Source organism: Aedes aegypti, chromosome 1 (genome assembly GCF_002204515.2).
Source record: "Aedes aegypti strain LVP_AGWG chromosome 1, AaegL5.0 Primary Assembly, whole genome shotgun sequence".
NCBI lineage: Eukaryota > Metazoa > Arthropoda > Insecta > Diptera > Culicidae > Aedes > Aedes aegypti.
The window spans coordinates 98327360-98348675 of NC_035107.1; the positions used below are offsets into that span (position 1 = coordinate 98327360).

General features: G+C 39.8%; 1 protein-coding gene across 2 annotated transcripts; it reads right to left on the minus strand.

Annotated features, from left to right (window-relative positions):
• Positions 1–1539: 1539 nt before the first annotated feature.
• On the minus strand, positions 1540–17905 carry LOC5571996. Of its 2 annotated transcripts, none has more exons than XM_001660049.2 (4): positions 17760–17905; positions 17291–17621; positions 16756–17232; positions 1540–2185 (listed from the first exon to the last, which is right to left on the minus strand). In XM_001660049.2, the coding sequence occupies exons 1-4, from the start codon at positions 17772–17774 to the stop codon at positions 2133–2135; spliced, it is 876 nt and encodes a 291-aa protein (XP_001660099.2). In that variant the 5' UTR covers positions 17775–17905; the 3' UTR covers positions 1540–2132. The 2 variants fall into 2 exon arrangements, with proteins under 2 accessions (XP_001660099.2, XP_001660100.2); XM_001660050.2 differs by having other exon boundaries at positions 16756–17235.
• Between the last annotated feature and the right edge of the window lie 3411 nt (positions 17906–21316).

Genomic DNA, 21316 nt, shown 5'->3' on the forward strand with positions numbered 1-21316 from the left:
GGTTAGCCGGAAGCAGAGCTGAGTGATCATATCGACCATGGATGCCGAATATGTAGCCCTATCTCAGGCCACATAAGAGGCACGTAGTTTGCTGGCGGAACTGGACGAGTTTCAACGGGGACCGACAATCAATACAATCAAGTTGCCTAGATTCCGTCGCGTTGGATCAGCAGAAGAAGAAGTCTAAGCACATAGACACGCGATTCCATTACACCAAAAGCTGCATACATCGAGTTGCAGTATTGTGCATCAGAGAGCATGATTGCAGATGTCTTAACCAAGCCGCTTTGGTCAACCAAGGTCAAGAAGTTCGCAACGGCCATGGACCAGCTGTGCCGAACAAAGACGAGGAGAGACAGAGTTGATTTCGCGAGGAGGATTGTTGTGCCATTATCGAATATTACGCTAGGCGCACACGCGTTGTAAGCATGTTTCCGGAAAGATTTTGACAAGTCTGTCGGTGTGGATCGAAAGAGAATTGAGCAGCGCATATATGTTAACAGACAAACACGTAATTTGTCTGCTGATGTCCGAGGAAATTACAAAATATGCGCGGCAGCGGCTTAGACTGCCGAGAATACGTTAATTCCCATATATCATTTATTCAATTATTTATCTTTCCAGATGACTTATAGTCATTTGAGAGACCTTTCAAGACGACCTTGATTAAACCTTCAATTTTGTCACCAAAAGCAAAAAAATGTACTTCTTTTCATCAAGATTTTTAAAAAGAAGTTCGCGATCTCTAAGATTGTCAGACAAAACGCTACAGTTCCCTAATTCCCTGCTGCCTAAATCCTCCAAATTCGGAACAACTGATCACGACTGGTGGCACCCTATGTTTCCTCACGTGAATCAAAGAACCTGGACTAGAGGCTACTTCGATTTGATGTTCGGAAGAAATTTTGTTTTTGGAAGGAAGTTGAGAATTCATTTGTTCGTAGTTGCAACCTGAGAGAGACTCGCGAAGAGGAAAAATATCAACGTCATATGCAGCCCAGATTCCCCTCTCACGAAACGTCAAATGCAGCCCACCGTTTTTATGGCTGAAAAAGTGAAAAGTGTTGTGTTCAAAGTAAATTGTTATTAAAACCTTAGTCAGCGGAGCAGTTTTTTCCAAAGTTGCTGATAAATCTAAGCAGAATATTTATTATTTCTATTGTCTGCTACGTTTGCTGGCATGAAATTTCATTCAAACGGCTATATATGATTCGATGTGATGCAAACTCAATCATTTTTTGCTTAGAGGTTCATGTGAGGGTTTGAACGGCTTGCGCATAATTATAAACACAAAGTGGAATAAGAAAAAAACTCAGCAATCACAGAAAAAGAAGGCCGTATTCGCGAGTCTCGTTTCAGGTTGCAACCATGTTCTTAGAAGGTGTCGTTTCACGAAAGAAAACGACACCTTCTAAGAGGTTTTTTTTATCAAGACGGCGTCCAAAAAGATGTTCGAAACTCATAGACAGTAATTTCAGAGATTGGTTTTCTTGTCGATATATTTTTCTTTGCCAACTTCATTAAAAGACCACACACCGGTTACTTTGTTTATAGAATCTCTCTTTTATTTTCGTCCTATTTATATGGTACTTAAATATAAGTAACAATTTGTTTCTCTCTTCCTCTAATTTCCTACAAATACCTTATTTAAAATTACGATCTTTTCGGGTTGGTTTCAATAATTTAACAGCGAAAAAATTGTCAGCATTAAATAAAATTAGTCTTCCACGTTGTCGCGACCGTGGCATTCGTGCTCTGGGATAGAGGGGGGTCTAGCAATAGGAAGTAGGCTATGAAATGGAAATAGGGTTGCCAGTGTTGCCATCTTTCCTCTGTCACCGTTACGCGAAGAAAGATGACCGTCAGTGGCAGTGTGCTCCCAGACACGAATGAACCATCGATCGCTTCTATTATAGCCCCTATTCTTGTTCCAATTAGTGTTGTCCGATGTCATAAAACGGTTCGAAATCGCAGCAGGAGGGGGGGTCTAACCGAGTATTGTCGTCGCACCTAGCAAATCGCGTTCGCTCGCACGCTCCTATCCAGACTAGTTTTAAAGCAAATACGGGAGGTATCGCGGGTTGATCAGCCGGGAGTAACGTTGGGGTCTCGAGCCTCCAGAGGTGACCCTTTTAGGGGTATCCCTGGTGACCGATGGGGGCTCCGTAGTCCGTGTGCGGCAGGCCTGCTTAGCGGAAAGAAGGAAATAAAAGAAAAAAGGCGGGAAAATTGGTTAGCAAACAAGTGTCGATGCGCTTGGGCGGGAAGAGGGAGGGGCGAGACGATTGCGCCATCAAGGTAATGACAATCAAATGAGGAAGAGTGCTGCGTCTAATTGTGGTGCACCAAATGGTGGAGGAGGAGGAGCACGAAGAGGCGGAGAACTAAGGTACGAGTGAAATCGTCATAATAAATATTTATCTAACATTTTGAAGGCATTTGTCGCACACCGCATCGTGTTTGGTTGTGCTTCTCTTCCATATGCGGAACCATGAGCGTAGCCAAGTTTTTCATTAGATAAAGGCAAGCGACCTCGAATGTTGATTGACAGACATTTTATACACTATTTTTGCATGAAACGTAAGGAGCCCTCCGTTTTTCAGTAAGGAAAGTAGAATTCGAATAGAGTCCCAAAGCCCTGTCCCAATTTTAGTACCAAACGCTTAAGTATATGCCAAAAACACATGTTTACTCAATTTTTAAATTCTTGTTGTTGGTTTACGGTGAAAATACATTTTTTTCATATTTTGCCCCACCTCTAGGTTTAAAATCAAATTTTGCGTGTATTTTGTTTTCCGTGTTCCTTCCGAAATGTCAGATAAGAACAACCTCATAAGCCTATTCACATGACGTTACAAAACAGCTGATCGGGAAGCTCTTTGACAGTTATTCTATGAAAATGACAGCCTCGTGTATGCACCGGTCCTCCACCGATGTAAACAAATGCATAGACGGACCTGTCACATGAAAAGGCCTATTGTTTAAAAATTGAACCCCTGTAGCGTTTTTGTCGACTAAGTGAACGTCAAAAATGAACAAAAGTGTGAAGGTTTTCATTTGGACCCAATTTATTCGTTATTTGAGCGGGAATTTTAATACTTTTAATTTTGCTGACGAGATTCTTTGAGTTCCACAACAAGCGTTATGCAGATTTCTCAGAAGATCTGCCAAAGGCTGTTGATGAAACTGTGGAATGATTTCTTGTTAGATCTTTGTCAGAAGCCCGATTTTGATTGCCTGTTGGTTTTGGACATAAATCTTCGGCCAAGGGGTGCATCGAGGCCATCCTCCGGGTACGCCCATGTGCGACACAACACGACAAAAGTATGCGATTATGTAGATTGCCGTAGCGTGCGAAGTGGGAAGTAAAACTGCTTTTCGCACGAGGATGGACGGACAATCAACCCGCAGGCAGCTGAAGATCTCTTCTTCCATATCGATCGACGGAAAAAAAAAAGTAGGTTAGATGATGATTTCGTTTGTTTAGCGATTCGCCGAAAAGGTCGAAATTTGCATGCATGTTATGCAATTCAGCAGTAGGCCATGATATTTGCGGAAGGCTGTCCCGTGTTGACCTTGATGGAATCCGTGGAAGCGTTTCTCGGTAGACGCCTACTGGGATCATTGCCCAAAATGAAATCGAAAGTGGTAGGTATCTGCCGAAGAAGGATGTTGAACATCGATTTCGACATCGTTTTTCGCAGGGTGAGACCTCCTCCGAAGTCATTTATTATGCAAATCTTTGAAATCTGAGACCCAAAAACCGGATATTCTCGGACCCCCGAAACCGAAATCGATCGATCATCTGTCAGCTTGGCATTCCGTGATGTTGCCGTGGTCGTCATCGTTATCCGGACCGGGACATGTCACTTTCGCTTTCCTGTATGCGTTGTTGCGTCGATCTTTATGCTAATCTAGCGTCCTACCCCGTCGACGGACCCCTCAAAAATGTCAAATCTAACTCCGGTCGGTCATATTAGTGACAGCCAACGAAAATTGCCGAACATAACTCGCTTGCACCCGGGGAAGGCGGAGAAAGTTTCCGGATTTTTTTTTTCTTTTTTCGAAAAAATATCAACAAACACTTCCTAATTTATTGACATTGGGCAAGTTTTGTCTAAAAACTGGTTCGTTACGTTTGTCAAACGTTGAGACGAAGGCAAGCCGCACACGTATTGTTGCTGAATGTCGTCGGCCGCCTGCTTCGATCTTCGTCATGTCATCGGGATGCCCGATCGTCTGTCACCCCTCTCGGATCATTATGTAAATATTGCGGTAATGTAATCGAACACTGTTGATGATCGTGCAGATGGGATTTAATTTTCAAAGTTTTCCAATTTGTGTGGAGGGTGATCAACGCAGGCGTCGTTTAAATCGAAGACGAAATAAGAACTTTCATGTGCAAGAGACTCAAAATTCAAAGGCACATGAAGTAATAGAACAAAATCTAGAATTCTGTCAAGTACTGCGTCAAACTTGGGTACTGAACGTTGTACTAGAATTGGTACCCATTATGAACCCGACCACTATGTCTTTATCTCATCTTTGGTGAAATGTCAACTGTGCACAGGCGATGATTTATCACAGTGAGCGATGATATCGGGACAGAGGGAGACGGGAGGTGCGTGGGAAGCGAAAGTTGCCCTTTCGCGCTCGCTCCTTGTCGGGATCCGCTCGGACACGGGGCGGTGGCCGTCTTTTGATCACATTTTCACATTATTTTGCGCGCATAAATATGTTTAACACGCCTGCTGCAAAAGGGAAAGGGTCTTCTCAAGGGTTGTCAAGATCCATCGCAGCAACGGGGTGGTCCTACGCCAGCCGTTGCATAATGCGGATAATGATCGTTAAAAAATTATTTACGATAAAGGAGTCGAATTTTTCCCATGCCGATGACAAACAGGTTCGAGAGTTGTTGTATCATCGATGATTCGGGGCGGGAAGATTGAGCCATTTGGGCAGGTTTATGAAGTAATGCGATGATTGAATAACTTACTGGGAGCGTTGAGCCGGGTGACGTAATAAGCTGCAACATTTTAAGGAGGACAATTCAATGAATGAGGGCCGAGCTCTATCAGGAGTTTTGATTCAGACTGCAAAATTTATGTCATATATGTAGTCTAAAATTGTATTGAGCAGAGAAATTGACACTCTCCGCAGCATTACAGTGGCGCTACCGTAAGTAACATTATATCATTTAAAGGAACTCATTTGGCACTTCTCGCCTCTAAAAAGCGGCGATACCAGAGATGAAATAGTGACGTAGAAGTCAGGCTTGAACCAAGTAGCTAATTTAGTATTAAATTCAGAAGTGTAGATAGACCCATATTCATTCATCGAACGCTCTCGTGAGAGGAATATCATTTGAGATCTCACTCATGAACATCACGCTTAAGTTTTTCAGGTCAAATCACTGTATGACATATTGTAGATTACATTAGACAAACTTGGGTATCTTTTGCAGTACCAACAAAGACAAAATAAAGATCTCAATGTCCCTTGCAGTTGCCCAAATTTTTTTGGCTCATAAGGTAATCTAGAATGCCGTGGAAAGTGTACTGAGATCTGTCCTTTACAGTACCGAGGGACCAAATGCAGTACTAGAAGTGGTACCCAATCTTAACCCGAGTGGGACGAACCTGGTACCAAGGGACCAAATACAGTACTAGAAGTGGTACTCAACCCGACTACTGTGTCCTTATTCGTCTCTGGTTATTCTTCTACTTCGTCCTGGCGTTACACCGCACTGGATCATAGTAGGTATCTCTTTCGGCACTCTCCGCATCAAACCAGTGGCGTCACCAGTCACCTAAAGCGAGGATTTGCTGGTTGAAACACGACTGCCTTCCATCTAACGAGTCCGACCTGTTAGTTGGGATGACTGACAGCTGGTGAAAATGCTGCAGACTCACGCGTTTGAAGAACAAATCGTCACGAATCGCAAATATAGGGAGCCGGATCCTATTCTTGGCACTTTTGATTCACTTCGACAGTGGAGTTTTTCGAAAGCTACTGAGCTCATATTTGGCCACAATATGTGTATTATTGAAGTGCTCCTTAGAGCAAAGTAGTAGTCGAGGAAAACCCCTCATGCCAAAGTGAATCATGGAAGTGTCCAAGTAGCTCTACACCAAAGACAAATTAAAGACTTCCATGTCCCTTGAAGTTGCCCAAAATATTATGGCTCTTAAGGTAATCTGGCATGCTGTGAAAAGTGTATTGCGATCTGTCAAACTTGGGTACCTGTTGCACTACCGAGGGACCAAATGCAGTACTAGAAGAGGTACCCAATCTGAGCCCGAGTGGGACGGACCTGTCTGCACCCTACATGCTCATTTATACTTGATTTAGATTAGTGATGAGTAACTCACTAGCGTATCGTCTCGAATTCCATAGTGGAGCCCCAACAAGTATGGGACGAGTATGCACCACAAGACTACGGTGGCGCTATCTACGCTTTTCAAAGCGGCTGTTTTGGTGGTTTAAGTGATCCGAAGAACATGGTTTTGGGCAGATATTTGTTTCCGTGCACAACGCAACTCTTTGGATGGCGATTATGCTTGAAGCTATTCCTGCACCTCTCATAATGGATCTTTGAAGGTCACTCATTTGCCACTTACCCAGTCTTGGGAACTGTGATCACAATTCACCACAGTTCATCGATTCTGCCATTCCACCAAAACACAAAGCAGCAGCAGCATCAATACCATCAGGCGTTGCGCTGCCAACGGTTCACACACTGCTTGACTGTTTTTGTCTCTCCACTATGACCATTTTCGGGCAGCCATTCCAAGCAGAATGATTGAAAAAAGTGTTAAATCATTCAATCGCTAATATTTCGCTTGTGTTTTCAACTAATTGAAATCTATTAGCTCTAACAGAGAGACCACAATCATTCCGTTACGTTACATATAAACAAGTTCAATTTCATACTGCTTTTATCGAGCAAAAATGCAAAACCCCGAAAACCGCAAAAATCGTGTCACCACTGTGCTCGAGTCATTTCGCATTCGGGGTTGAAAAACGTTAGGAAGAAGAAGATTACATTTTTTGAAGAGCCGTGACATTTTTTGTTTTGAACCGTCATGGTTTGCTTTGGATTTTGATGGTCGTGTAGAAAGATGTAAATGTAGAGGCGGTAAATGTTTGCTCCAGTACTTTTCTCATCCCTGCACTTACCACATCAAAAAACATTGGCGCCATCGTATATGAGATTTAACATTGTGACAGGTATTGCAGTTCTATCAAACACACAAAACAATGGTGGCGCTATCTATTCATTTCATTGCGGCCGTTTTGGTTATTTTAACGAAATCTTGTGAATGATTTCAGTGTGTTTAATGAAAACTTGTGAAAAGTTTTCCCTGCTTCTTGTCAGAAACTTTCCCAGCTTCTTGTCAGAAGCTTTCTTAGCTTCATTCACACATGATTCCCAGATTCTTTTCAGAAGCTTTCCCAGCTTCTTATCAGAAGCTTTTCCTGCTCTAAGTCCCTCAAATAGCCTTGAAAGAATTTTTGAGAATCCTGAAAAAAAATCCATGATACTAGGTGTTCCTTTCGCAATACTGGATAATCTATGCAAAAAATATTCGAAACCTTACACGAATCTTGCAGTATGGTGTACGCATGTGAAAAACTGCTTAGATTTGTCAAAATAATTCATGATGAAACTTGTACATTGAAAATATCGTTATTTGAGCAATTAAAGTGTATTGTACACCTGTATTGTCCGATTAAAGCTCCAATTGTCTGCTCAATTGTTCATGAACAAATGCAATGCAATAAATTATAATTCCAATGAAAGCGTTTGATCAAAGGTAAAGTTTTATAGGTAACTCAGTATCATTGGGGCCACCATCGAATTTCAATGCTATTCTAGAGTTTTCATGTGACCAAAGCTCTCAAGGTGTCATTGTAAATCGTGAAACCAGCAAGGCACTCAAAACACTAATGAAAAGAATCATAAACCAGCAATATTACCTACTAACAGGAAATGAATCCTGAGAAAATTGAGAGTATCTCTCACTTATCATTCTCTGTAACAATCATTATCAGCTAGGCATCATGAGAACTTGTTTATCATTTTCTGCTACAGATCTAATTAAATCTGGGAGATAACAGTGCATGATAAAACTTATCTAAACAATCTCCAAACCTGAGGGTGCTTTTGCTATAGTATGTTTGGGAATTTTTTAGCATGTCAGTAAAATAAAACACCTACCCCCAATAATAAATAAGCGAGAGAAAGGAGTTTTTTCATCGATCTCTCTACCGATACGGATGCGATGTTTTTCTTCGCTCGCTTGCTTGGATCGTGCTTCGAAATCAATTGAGAACGAATTCTATAATGCCTGGGTGCATGGTACTCATTTAAGGGGTACTTTGAAGTTAGCGTGCAAGTCACCAGAGGTCTCACTCAAAGTGGATTTCGATAAGAGTGGCGTCAATGTCTAAATTGGAACAGCGGCGAACTGTCATTTTCATACAAATCCACGTTCCAATCAAGCAGGAGACTTATCAAAACTAGAACATGACGTCACCCTTGTTTACAAGCACTTTAGCCTCACTGTTTGTCTTTTATCATTTTGACGTTTAGCAAGCACTTGCTGAAGTCAAGTCAAAGATTGTACAGCAGTTTTTCAACTAAAATTTTAACTTCCAAATACATTTCTACTAGAACCATCAGTACATGGTGTCAAATAATTGGCTGTGATCTGACAGCAGTATAAGCATTTGTTAAATTCTTTCACACGGATAAAAATCTGATTCTTTAACCATGATTTTCAAGTCCTTTAATTTCATGAACTGATCAGATCATGATATCCTGACGACAAATTATGATTTCATGAGCCATAATCATGATTTTTCGTAAGCGTAACATTCAGAGGGACAATACTAAGCAGTGAAATTTGCATTAACTTATTCTTCTAAGGATCATCCATAATCTAACACGACAAAGAAATTGTGTGGTAGAATATGTATATGGCTTTCAATCAGAAGGTTATTGGTTCAAATTCCGTTCTGACATATTTTTGTTTTCATTCTGTAAGGTTGGCATGAATGAATGCGCAAGTCATGACTCATGATTTCTAGCAATCAGCACCAAAAACATAACCCGTGTGTTGCGGTACGGTTAACTAAATCATGATATAATAATTTTACATCATGATGTACTTTCATACCATGAGTCATAATCATGATTTTGGAATTCTCTCTTTTTCTCTAGTGTCAAACAAATGTTTGGAACGCTATCAGAACCCAGTCAATCGTGTACTACATTCTCAAGAGTTACGTCAGTTTGTTTGCAATGAAAGCACAAATCTGTGTAACAATTCTAAACGCCAAAAGCTTTTCCAAATCATTCATTGCCCCCTGTTTAAAACAGCCAATGATCGAATCCTCTCCATCAAGAGGGCCTACACACAGAAAATTTCGCAAACTGTCATTGGCTTTAGCATGGTGAGAGACCAATGACTCTCTCTTGTTCATTCTTTTAAAACCAAAAGGGCCTAGCCTTGACGCTAACAAAATTCAAGTTGGCCTATAAAAAGATCGATGCCTGGTTGAAAATCGAAAATAGGCTATTTAAACTAATACGTTTTTACACATTTTTGACAGTTTTCAAAATAAAATGGATTATTAACGTGTAGTAATAATAAATCGCCACTCAAAGAGCAAGAAATCACATGATTTGATTTGTGTACTGAGAAATAGGAATTGAAAATGCGGTGAACAATATTCACATCGAGCTTTCTCAGAATCAACGATCTGAGGATTGACCCTTTTGAATTTTTACGCGATAATTCACTTTGGCATCAATGCAAGCTCGACTAAACAACTGGAATTTGTTACAAGAATAACTGGATGTAAAATGGGCTGCGTTTCGTTAAAGATGTAAAAGCATAAAGAAGAGCTACTTGTCATGTTGAACAGTTTACAAGGCTATTCTCAAATTTGATTGAGTCATCAATTTAAAAATTGTATTCTTAAGAATTTGTAATCTTAAAGCAATCTTCATACTTGTTTATGACACCAGTTGAGGGAGATAAACGTATTTTTATGGCGCATTCTATATCCAGTTACAAGATCGCCCTAAACCAATCAACCTAAAATCGATCCCAAATGCGATCACCAAACAATCAATAAAATCGTACCGGTCGTCCCATCTTTAAAAGTGTCTAACGGTATCACGTGTTGCTCCCGACAAACGAGAAATGGAATCCCAAAACAAAACTCCGAAGAAAAGATAACACTTCCCCCCTCCCAAAACATTCGCTTTCGATGCAATCCAGCATCCGAAAAGCGAAAACCTGTCCCATCGGGCCAAAGAACGAACCGCTTAAGGCTTAAGTCATTTCACAAGTGTGTGCCCCTAGGGAACCAGTTCTGGACCGCGCCGCGTGGAGAGCGTGATGATGTAAGGAGGTGACCGGCGGCCGAGCGCGGTCATCCGTGATTGCGGGACAAAACAAAAACGCCGAAAACTGTGCAGGTCAATGACCGGCTCGGAGTTCGGTTGGACGGAGGATTCCGGGGTTTGTCGTTCTACCAATAATGCAATGCACGTTGAAAAAGTTGGATTGAAAAACCTGAGCAGGGAAGATTCGATTCGTTCGATTAACCTGGTTTCGTCTTTGAAATTGAATTGAAACCTTTTTTTAAGTGAGTTAATCTTCTTTGGTTTTTAGAGTTGTTTGTTACCATTAAATAATCTAAGGTTCACGCTCAATTGGTTTTTCGCGCAATTCTTCGCATCATTTTTTTGTCAAACGACTGAATTAAAACTAGTCGATGATACATGGCAAACAAAACTAGCAAATCGAATGCAAACAATCATCTCAAGACTAGTTTAGGTTTTTTTGTAAGCCATAATTTAGTTCATAGCTGACTTACTCAATTTTGATCTACAGCATCGTACCACAGACGAACAGACATCAACCTCTCATCATTGCCCATCGACTACATTTTCAACTGTCGATTCAAAAATATGGTAGATAGTCAATCCGCCATCCTCGTGACTATGATTTTGATCGAGATTTGTTCTAAATGTAACGTCTGTTTGTCTGTGATCGTACTGTCATATTTTGATTATTTTGTTTTCTGTTTCTTGAAAACCGTACTCTGAATAAAGGAAATAGGGTCCTAAAGTTCTGTCCCAATTTTAGTACCAAACAGTTGAATTTAGGCCAGAAACACACGTTTACTCATTTTTTTTAAATAATTTTCGTTTGTTTAAGTCCAAAAAACTTTTTTTTTTGTAGATTTTTGTGAATTTGGTTCAAACTCAAATTTTGGGTGTATTGGCTGTATTCCGTGTCCGTTCCGGAATTTCAAATAGGAACCCCAGTGTCGAAAACTCAGATAGAAACAATCCTCTGTGGTGTTTTTGTCGACTAAGCGAACGTCATACATGATCAAAAGTGTCAAACTTCAAATTTGGAGAAATTTTTAAAATTAAGTTAAAATTTGCCAAAACAGTAGCAAGAACACGCTCTATCGTGTTATCAATTGAACACATCAAAAGTTTTAGGACCCTATTGCAGTTCCACGAAAAGTACTACATCTAGTGATCGAAAATTGAACCTAAGAACGCCTAAACCTTGCGTTAAAATGGACAAAAATGCTGCTTGCCTCCTTGAACAGCAAAAGTAACAGAAAATATGTTATTTATTAAGTCCTTGAATACAGAAAACACGGCTAAATTTCATTTTGAGGTTTATCATGGTTTTACAATTGATTTAAAACCGTTCTAAGAACCAATAATTTTGTTAGTTATGAGATCTAACTTCATTGTATTTTGCTGTAGTGAAAAGTGAGAAAACAAGATAGCGATTAAAATTTATATGTTTGCTTCAGTTATCAACGTTTTCAAATCATAAAATCGATTAAGAGAAATCGAATTGTATTGATTATGTAATTAACCTGAAGGTTCCATTGTGCTTTCTTTAAACATTCAAATCTAAAATTGAACAAATGTTCGATTTTTTGTTATTGATTTGAGGACGAAATTATATAATAAAAACACTTTTTATTCCCGTATTATCCACATTTGCCGTTTTCGGACCCTGCTGTATTTATGCAGGGATCAAATAAACACTAAATTTCAGAATGAATAGTGTTAGACAACCCCAAATGCAGTTGGCAATAGTGAGCTGTGAATGTTTGCTTCGACATTTTTCAAGACATTCGTTTCGCTTCCAGGGTCAGCACTCAAGTAATTTTTGTGCACACCGCCGCATTTGAGCCTTAGAATGAACATCGAATGTATACGTAAACTGTTTAATGAGTGTCGCTTGACGCGATGATATTTTCTAGCAACGCCATTGTGGTCAGCTGCATTTAATTGACATTTTTCATTCGAACGTTCGTTTAACCGCTCGTGTGGTGAATGCTGAAGGCAAAAGATTCCGAACGTCCACGAAAACGTGTCGACTATCGTGATTGCTTACAACACTGCTTACCAGCACTGTCTAATGGCAAAATGACGAACAAATTAGACATGCAACGTATAGTCTTTGATCTAATGAATAAAAGTATAGAAGACATCAGGCTTACATCCAGGCTTGACAGAAACTCTTCTGCGATGTAAAAATGAGGCGATTTTTTGGTTTTTCTGAGGATTAAAAATTGAACTCAAAATTTACAACACGAATCCTCAAGCGATTCGAGTGAAAGGGCATTGAAACGTGAGGATTTTTTTTCTGGTACTCATTCTCTTTAACTTCTATGCTCACCTTTACTCACACCTTAAAAATACAGTTCTTACAGAGTTACTCTTGAGTGACCAGTCCGAACAAAACAAGCCTCGCGGAGTTGTGATGGCACTCTGTTTTTGAGGTAATTTTCCTCCATTGGGTTTTGTGTCGCATCTTCTTCGCTCATTTTTCGTTCCCTCTCTGCTTTGTTTTGTTTTGCTCCCTCAAAAAGAGGCAAAGGCAGCACGCTACTCTAGACAACATGCTACCGCACTCTGGTGATGCTGAGGAGTATTATCAAGCCTGCTTCTATCTAATGCGCTAGGAGAAATGGATGAACAAGGATGAACTTGTCATTCAAATACTTGTCAAATTTCTTATTTTTTTTTTTATTTCTCAGAGATAAGTTCATTCCTCCTTTATTCTAGGTAGGTGAACCCTAGCCAATCCTGAGATATGAGCATAGACAAGCAGACATAACACTGTCGTTCCTGTCCATTGCACTTTTTAGCGGTAAAATTGAAAACATAATGTAGCGTGGACTGTACTCGCAACTGTCATGGAGCCGCTGCTGCACTCGCATCCCTTCTCTCTTTCGGAGAGAAACGAACGCTACGCCGCTCTCTGTATGGACCGATGCACGAGTTCACTATCTGACGTTTGAGCGGTGCCGTGTTATTTACGGGACCAAGGCAGCGAGTGAATTCGGCACCACTCAAACGTCAAATTAGTGAACTCGTGCATTACGTGCAATACATAGAATGACTCCAACGTGAGTGTTTGTTCATTCGTAATAAACGGATAACTGCACGAGGGAATGTAACGTGTACAATTGTTGCATGGGATTGGCGAGTTATGCAACCTGCAAATGATCGCATCATGCTATGTGTTGCAAAAAAATAAGCCAAACGATGTTTATCGAAACAATTTCTTCATAGTATTACGCTCTGTTTGTCTGTGATATGAGTTTGAAAACTTTAATATCCTAGAGCGCATCCTAGTGGTAGAATGTCGAACCAGCTTAACATGACCAACATTTATAGCAGTTACCACTAAACTGCAGCAGCTAATTTCGACTTGCCATCAAGTAAGCTTTTGAAAAATACCATGAAATCTCGCATGCAAAATGAGACATTGGTTTTCTCCAGGTTTCCCGACTATTCCGGAGACATTGCTAAACTTTTTCTACACACTAACACGTCAGCATCCTGGATGAATGCAAATGTAAAAAAATATGCTAATCTGACGACCCGTTCTCAAGCCATTTCGTGACATACAAACACCATTTTATTTTATTTGTATAAAAAGATAAGTTAGATGTGACTCGCTTGTTGTTTGAAGAAGTCAAAGCTATTACTGAGTTTCTGGTTTATCTGTACCAATATTTTGAGCAGTTTTCATACGAAATTGGTTACTATAAACCATAATTAGTTTTTGAAACTTGAAGCTTTAAACAACTCTGAAGAATGCCAATAATCTTATTTTTTCTAAAATCTTGAGTGTTATTCAATCTGGGAGATTTATTAAGCTTTTTAGAATCCTCAGACTTGAAATGTATCTCGTAGATTGCTTCATTTCATATGTATTTTGTTCTGCTTTGTAGGTGAATGGTTTTTTCATGTAAGTGATCATCTTTGATGAAAAGATATGGAGGTTTCTCCATACTTGTAAATTCTATGATCCATCTTCTGAACCTGTCTGACCTCTTGAATGCTTGGTGCATCGTTAATCGCCTTGATGTTGTCCAGAAACATGGAAGCTTGGAATCCTTATTCGATAATGTATCAAGACTTTTAAGGCAAAAATCTCGCGAATAAAATATAAAACAATTGTGCAATTTATATTTTAGCTTTGTGGGCTAGAAAAAAGTTTGAAATAAGAAGATCGACTTCATATGTGCGTTATTTCTTTAGATTGGTGCCTTTGAAACCGTGAGTAGGGATACAAGCCAGCCATTGTGACAGCCATATTTGGATTCTGACATGTTTCACCTTAACCGTAATGTTTGGAAAATGACCTTTGTGTAAGTTGATCTAGTTTTCAACTGAAATAAGGAACACATTGGCGATTTACCTTTCAAAACGGCCAAAAATCTCGAATTTCCAAAGCAAAAGATTCACAGCATTTCAAAAAGAACATTCAAGTAATAGCAAATATCCTATTTTGTGAAGAATTGCATGATTATGAAACAATCAACCTAACTAGAAACATAAAACAGTCAACTCTCCATAACTCGATATTGAAGGACTATCGAGTTGGGGAAGTATCGAGTTATACAGTTGACTCTCCATATCTCGCTGTTTCACATTTCGATATTTCTCTTTAGTCAATGATTTCTTCGGTCCCTTAATTTTGCATACAATTTCCCACCCCGTAACTCGTTATCTTCCTTATTTTGATATTTCCATATCTTTGTGTATTTTGTTGATTTTCTATTTCCTATTTTCTCTCCGTATATCGATACCATAAATATCGAGGGTTATTAGACCAGATTTCCGTGATTCCAAACAAATTAGGAGCGTGAAATGTCATCTGCTTGTTCATTATTCTATAGTATTTCATAAAAAACAGTCCCTTCGATATCGAGATGTGGAAAGACGACTGTGAAACGCAAAAACAGTGTAACTGTGTTTCAAGGGATCATCGAGGTAGCCATAAAACCCAAATTTGACTATGGTCTCTAACTCGATATCGAGATATGAAAACCAATAAAGGGAGAGCAAATTGTATTCTTAAAATTGGTTTGTCTCACCAAATCAAACGATTTTGCTTTGAAAACTTCCGTTTCAAAATATTTCAAATCAGAAAAATTGTGATTTTTGTCCTAATATAAGAACAGCAATTACTTTGTCATAATGAACGAACCAGCTCAGGGCTGAAAGGCTCTATAATAAAGCAATTAAATAAATGATCCTTCAATGTTTGATAAAACCTCTTGCCTGACGTCCACAAAATCGACAAGAACACCATAGGGGTTCAACTTTTCAACACTGGGGTTCCTCTCATCTGACATTTTGGAAGGTACACTGAAAACAAAATACACCCTAAATTTAAGTATAAAGGGTGTGAAAAAATAACAAAAACCGTGTTTTTGGACTAAAATTCAGAATTTGGTACTAAAATTGGAACAGGGCTTTAGAGCCCTATTTGGGAACAATTTGGAATACACTTAGAAGAAAAATCATTTGTTGGGTTGCGTATTTTATTTCGTACAACACTTCATATGTGAACTTATAGCTTCCAATAAACCACCTAAACACAGCTGAATGGAAGGCTGACAACGATTGCTATTCAAAGCACTTACAACCGGAAGTTGCGAGGGAAATTTCTAGAAACAAGCTGATAAGCTTCTGAAAGTGCAGGTTACCACAATAGAACTTAAGTTTGATCACAGTCTGAATAAGTGGGATTCATGCAAATCTCCGGAATCTAAGAACTGAGAGAACTTATCACAGGTTTTTGGATAAAAAAAATCAACTAATTATTGCAAATCTACACCACTAACACGCAAAGTACAGTCAAATCTACCATTTTGTGGTGAAACTTCTTGATAATCAAGTTATTATGACTCAAAATAATCCTGTGGGGGATGGCACAAACTTTGGGATTTTCGCCCTTTTCACACATTGATCTATCATTTACACTGTTTGTCTTGTGTATGTGTGAATGTAAGTAATATGTTTAGACATTCAAAATTTTAAGCACGCTTCTTGATAATTACTTATGAGGATTGGAAGAACGAGCAACACTTCATTTCTGTGATTGGTATAGAAGGCTCAAAGCATATACCGATATACCTTTCCATATAAAAAAGGAGCATTTGTGCTTCTTAAAATGTGCACTTAAACTCAACTTGTTAAGAATTCGACAAACTGTCTTTAAAATATTCAAATTTCAAAATATACCGGATTAAAAATCTGTCACTTTTCTTATAAAATGAATGTCGGGCACTTGAAGCTTGGATATTCCAAATTTCCCGACTTCAGTATATTACATACACACAGTCAGATTAGTTTCTTCCTCATTGATTCACCAAAAACAAATAAAGATCAATACTTACTGCCGCCAACAACGGAGGAAGAGCTGCTGCTACCGCTGGCTCCCAGGGTAGCTTCGAAGCCATGTCCCGAACCACCGTGTCCGGTGGCAATTCCGGCACCGGAACTACTCACGGAACCGCTCAGTCCACTCAGTCCACTCTGGCCGACATTGGCATCGAAAGCCTTGTTGGCCTTGTACTTGATGAAGTAGACTTCGGGCTTGCTTGGGGGCAGCGATGGCAGCTGTGGGATGTTGATGTCGGCCTGTTCATCGGGCTTCTTGACCAGCACGTAGACGATGGTCTTCTCCTCCTGTTGGGCCTGCTGGAGAGCGATCTGGGCGGCCGAAGGCTGCACGTTCGGTGTCTTGATGAAGATGATCTTGTAGTGCTTGCGGGGAACGCCCTGGCTCACGATCTGCTGGGCACGGGTCTCTTCGGGTTCCTGTGGCGGCACGTGCACGTAGATGTGCTTCTGCACTACGGTTTGCTGAGGAGCTGCTAAGTTCGGATGGTGAGTAATTTGCTGCTGGATGAATTCCCTGGGATAACTTACCAAAGCTTTGGGCCTGACCGGCTCCACTGCCGAAGGCACTTCCGAAACCAGAACCTCCGAAACCAGATGCACCAGTTGCAGAACCTGAGCCGAATGCTCCACCGGAGATAGCTGATCCAAATCCGCTCTGATGGAAGACTGGAGTGTGGACTGGAGCCGAGACTTGGATTGGAGCCTGAGCCTGGTAGTAACCTCCTCCGTGACCGTGAGCGGTGGCATGCCCTGCAGAAGATGCCACAGCCTGGTGCACTATAGGTCGTGGAGCTGGATAGTTATATCCATGGAGAGGAGCCTCTGGCCGGGCTGCAGCCATGGCCACACAAGCCAAAACCTTCACGAAAGAAAAACACATCACATCTTAGAATCGTTTTGACACGTCATACAAGAACACTGTTCACAGTTGCACTCAAGTCCAATAATCGTCCATCAGATCCCACTGTTCATTAACACCGTTCTCCAACCCACTTACCACTAAGATCTTCATTCTCACAAGAATAGGAAAAATCACAACCAAATCAAAAACCCCAAACTCAGAAACTGAATTTCCACAAAAAGATGCTCCGATATTCACTGGAGGAAGCTGATTCTCGAACTGAATATTGGAAGCATTGTTTGTATCGATAAATATAGGTAACTCCCCACCACCGAGGGCCGGGCCATGAAGCAGGCCTTACAGATGAGACCTACTCACAAAACGATGACGATGACGACGACGACGACGACGAAGACGACGACGGCCAGGAGAGCCCACCGAAAAAAAAACCAGTCCCCTGAAGACCGACGACAGGCGGCGGCACGGCAGTGCGACACAAAACCGACCGGCAGACCGCCCCGCGATCAACCCGAAAGAAGAAAGCACATGGGCTTTAAGTGCAGCAGCCACGCCAAAGGGTAGATAGAGGAAGGCGTTGCGTTGATGAGGAGCGCGCGCGTCCAAACCCATGCCGAGATCGCATCCACCACACCGCAGTTGCACAGAGGGGTGGCTAGAACAAACGCATGACCATAATTTCAAATTTGAAAATACCCGCTATATTTTTATCAACATTGCCAATAAAATGCCGCACGTTATGGTTACATTGAGATTTGAGAAGATGTTGAAAAAACATTGAAAATGTGATGGCACTTATTTTACATTTTTTTTTTATTAGACTCTATTCCCGTATAATCAATAGCTATAGCAGTACGAATGGTAAATAACGAGGCCTCTATGAACTTTTTGAAGAATATATTTGTTCCTTAGGTAGAGAAAATTTACATGTAGGCTCATAGATTTTCCACAAGACAGAGCTGCCTATCAAGCTTAAATTGAACCTCAATAGGGCGATATTCAAAACTGAAAAGGCAATAAATTTCTCTTTTTCAGTGGTAGTAAAAACAAAATCCTGCACCACGGAAAAAACTACCTATACACAGAAAATTATATATTCACATAACGCTGTACGCTGTATAGTTGCGATATCATAGAATATCCAAAAACATTGGAACAAATGACAAATAAAGTTATAAAAAAATTTAGACAAAAAATGTTGCATTCTTTTATTGTCACAATTATTGCGTTATATATTTAGGTTAAGTTAGGTAATGTAAATCGAGAGCGTTTTTATTTCCCTCATATAAGCAGGAGAAATCAACTCGCAAACGCAATTTTGAAACCAGTTCGAATATAGCTCCTGGAATACCTTCATGAAAACCTCCAGAAACTCCATTCCTTCGCAGATTCCTCCAGGGATTGTACCAGATATTCATCCAAGATAATTTCTACCGTAATTCCCACAGCGACTTCTCCAGGAATTCCCCTAGAGCTTTCATCACAGATTCCTCCGAGAATTCCTCTAGGGAGAACTTTTGATCGTTAGAATTCCTCCAAATTTATTTCAGGGATTGCTGCAAAAAAAATCCATACAACACGGGAAGAAATCTGCATCCTAAAATTCCATGATTATGTAACCGGATATCATGATTCCAGAGTGTTTTCATCTTATTAAAATACATCATGATTATCACAATATCATATTATCGTAACGCAACACAAGCGTTATGTTTTTATAGCTGATTGCTAGAAATCATGCATCGAAAATCATAACTCGCACATACATTTCTGATCTATTTATCGTTTTGTCAGTTTTGTGAGTAATTGATGCGAATGAGTTGTAGCCAAGTGCACCGCATAGTGTTGCTATTCTGGATGTTAATGCAACCCACAGAAGCTCAGACGGTTTGACCAACATTGACTCCACCCCCAAGTTAGTCAAACCGATTTATGTTGATGCAACCAATTGACCAACTGTCAAGGTTGGTTGCAGCAATACGATATTCTTCGCATGTTTCGAATGATCTCGGCAAGACTAGTGAATATATGATTGGTACTTTTTCGAATTCTGTGGCTGTGGGGTAGAATATTTCTACGATTTTTTTGGCTATAATCGCAATAAGGATTTAACATTTAAGTACCGGAAGAAATGGATATTGATGAGGAATTCCAGTTGTAATTCGCCAAGAAGTATTCCGTCAAAACTCTGGAATTATGAGGGGTTTCTTTAGATGAATATTCTCACAAATTTATCAAATATTCTATCCAGAATCTTTAAGTGGTTTCCTCTAGTTATTCTACTTTGAAATTTTTCCAGGAATCCATGGATTATACTAAGGAGTCCATCAAAAAAAATGTTCCTGGGATTCCAGAAATTGTTCCGAGAAAAAATTCTTCATACATACCTTCAGGTGGATTCCTTTAAAGGTTCCTCTACAATTTTTTGTGGATTTTAAGCACTGATTCTTTCAAAGATCTGTCCAGAAAATTCCCCAAGTAATATCTTCAGTAATTCTGCAGGGCTTACTCCAAGGCTGCCTCCAAGAATTTCTCCAGAGATTGTTATAACAATTTCTTCAAAAATTCCTTCAGAAGTTAGAAGTTAGTTCCAAGGATTCCATCACGCTTTACCCAGGAATCACATCACGAATTCTTTCAAATACTTCTCAAGGAATTCCTCAAGAAATCCACCACCAGAAATTCCCCCAAGGATTTAACCAGGACTTTTTTATGGCTTCTCCTAGTATCCTTCCTTAAATTCCACAAGGAGTTGCTTCAGAAATCACACCAGGAATTTCTTCAGCGATTCTTTCTAGTAATTTTTCGATAGATTTCTCCAGGGATTTATACAAAAACTTCCCGAGAGATTTCTTCATTGATTCATCCAATGCTTCCGTCAAAAATTCCACAAAAAAAATCCTCCAAAGCTTTATTTAAGAACTCCTCCAGCGAAACTTCAGGCATTTCTAGACAGATTCTATCAGGATTTTTTCCTGCGTTTCCAACAAGAATTACACTATAAATTCTTTAAAAAAAATACTCAAGAAATCCCTTCCAATTAATTAATACAGAAATTAACACAAAAATATCCACCAGGAATTGTTCCTATCAAAATCTTCCAGTGATTCTTCTTGTGATTTCCCTAGCAATTCCTCCACATATTCCACTGCAAAATCCTTCACCTATTTTCTCTAGAAACTCCTTCGAAAATTCCTACAGAATACATACAGAGATTTGCTCCAGGAACTCTTACCCAGGATTTATCCAAAGTTTCATCAAGGAGTTCGTCCAGGGATTCCACCAAGAATTCTTCCAAGCATTCCACCAGGAAGCCTTCAAGGATTCCACAAGAAATACTGCAAAAGAATTCATCTGAACTTTATGCACTGGATATCAGCAGGAATTCCTTTAGAGATTCCGCTTGCAATATTTTGAGAGGTTCCCCCGGGTTATCCTCCGGTTTTCTTTTAGAGAATCTTCAACAAATTCATTTATGAATTCCACCAGTGTTTTCTCTAAAAATTCTTCTTTGTATCTCTGAAAGGCATTCGTCCTGGTATTTCTACAGGAATTACTTCTATAATCTACCATACATTTCTTCGAGGATTATACCAAGAATTTATCCATCAATATCCTCCAGTATTTTTTTACACGGAATTACCTTAGAGAATCCTTTTGAAACTCCTTCAGAGATTGCTTTATAAATTCTTCTA

Bases quoted from the DNA above. Each gene is read 5' to 3' on its own strand.
- LOC5571996 (XM_001660050.2), bottom strand. The intron at 17,236-17,290 runs GTAAGTTATCCC...ATCCGAACTTAG, and splicing joins CGGTCAGGCCCAAAGCTTTG to CAGCTCCTCAGCAAACCGTA. The intron at 2,186-16,755 runs GTAAGTATTGAT...TCCGCTAAGCAG, and splicing joins TTCCTCCGTTGTTGGCGGCA to GCCTGCCGCACACGGACTAC.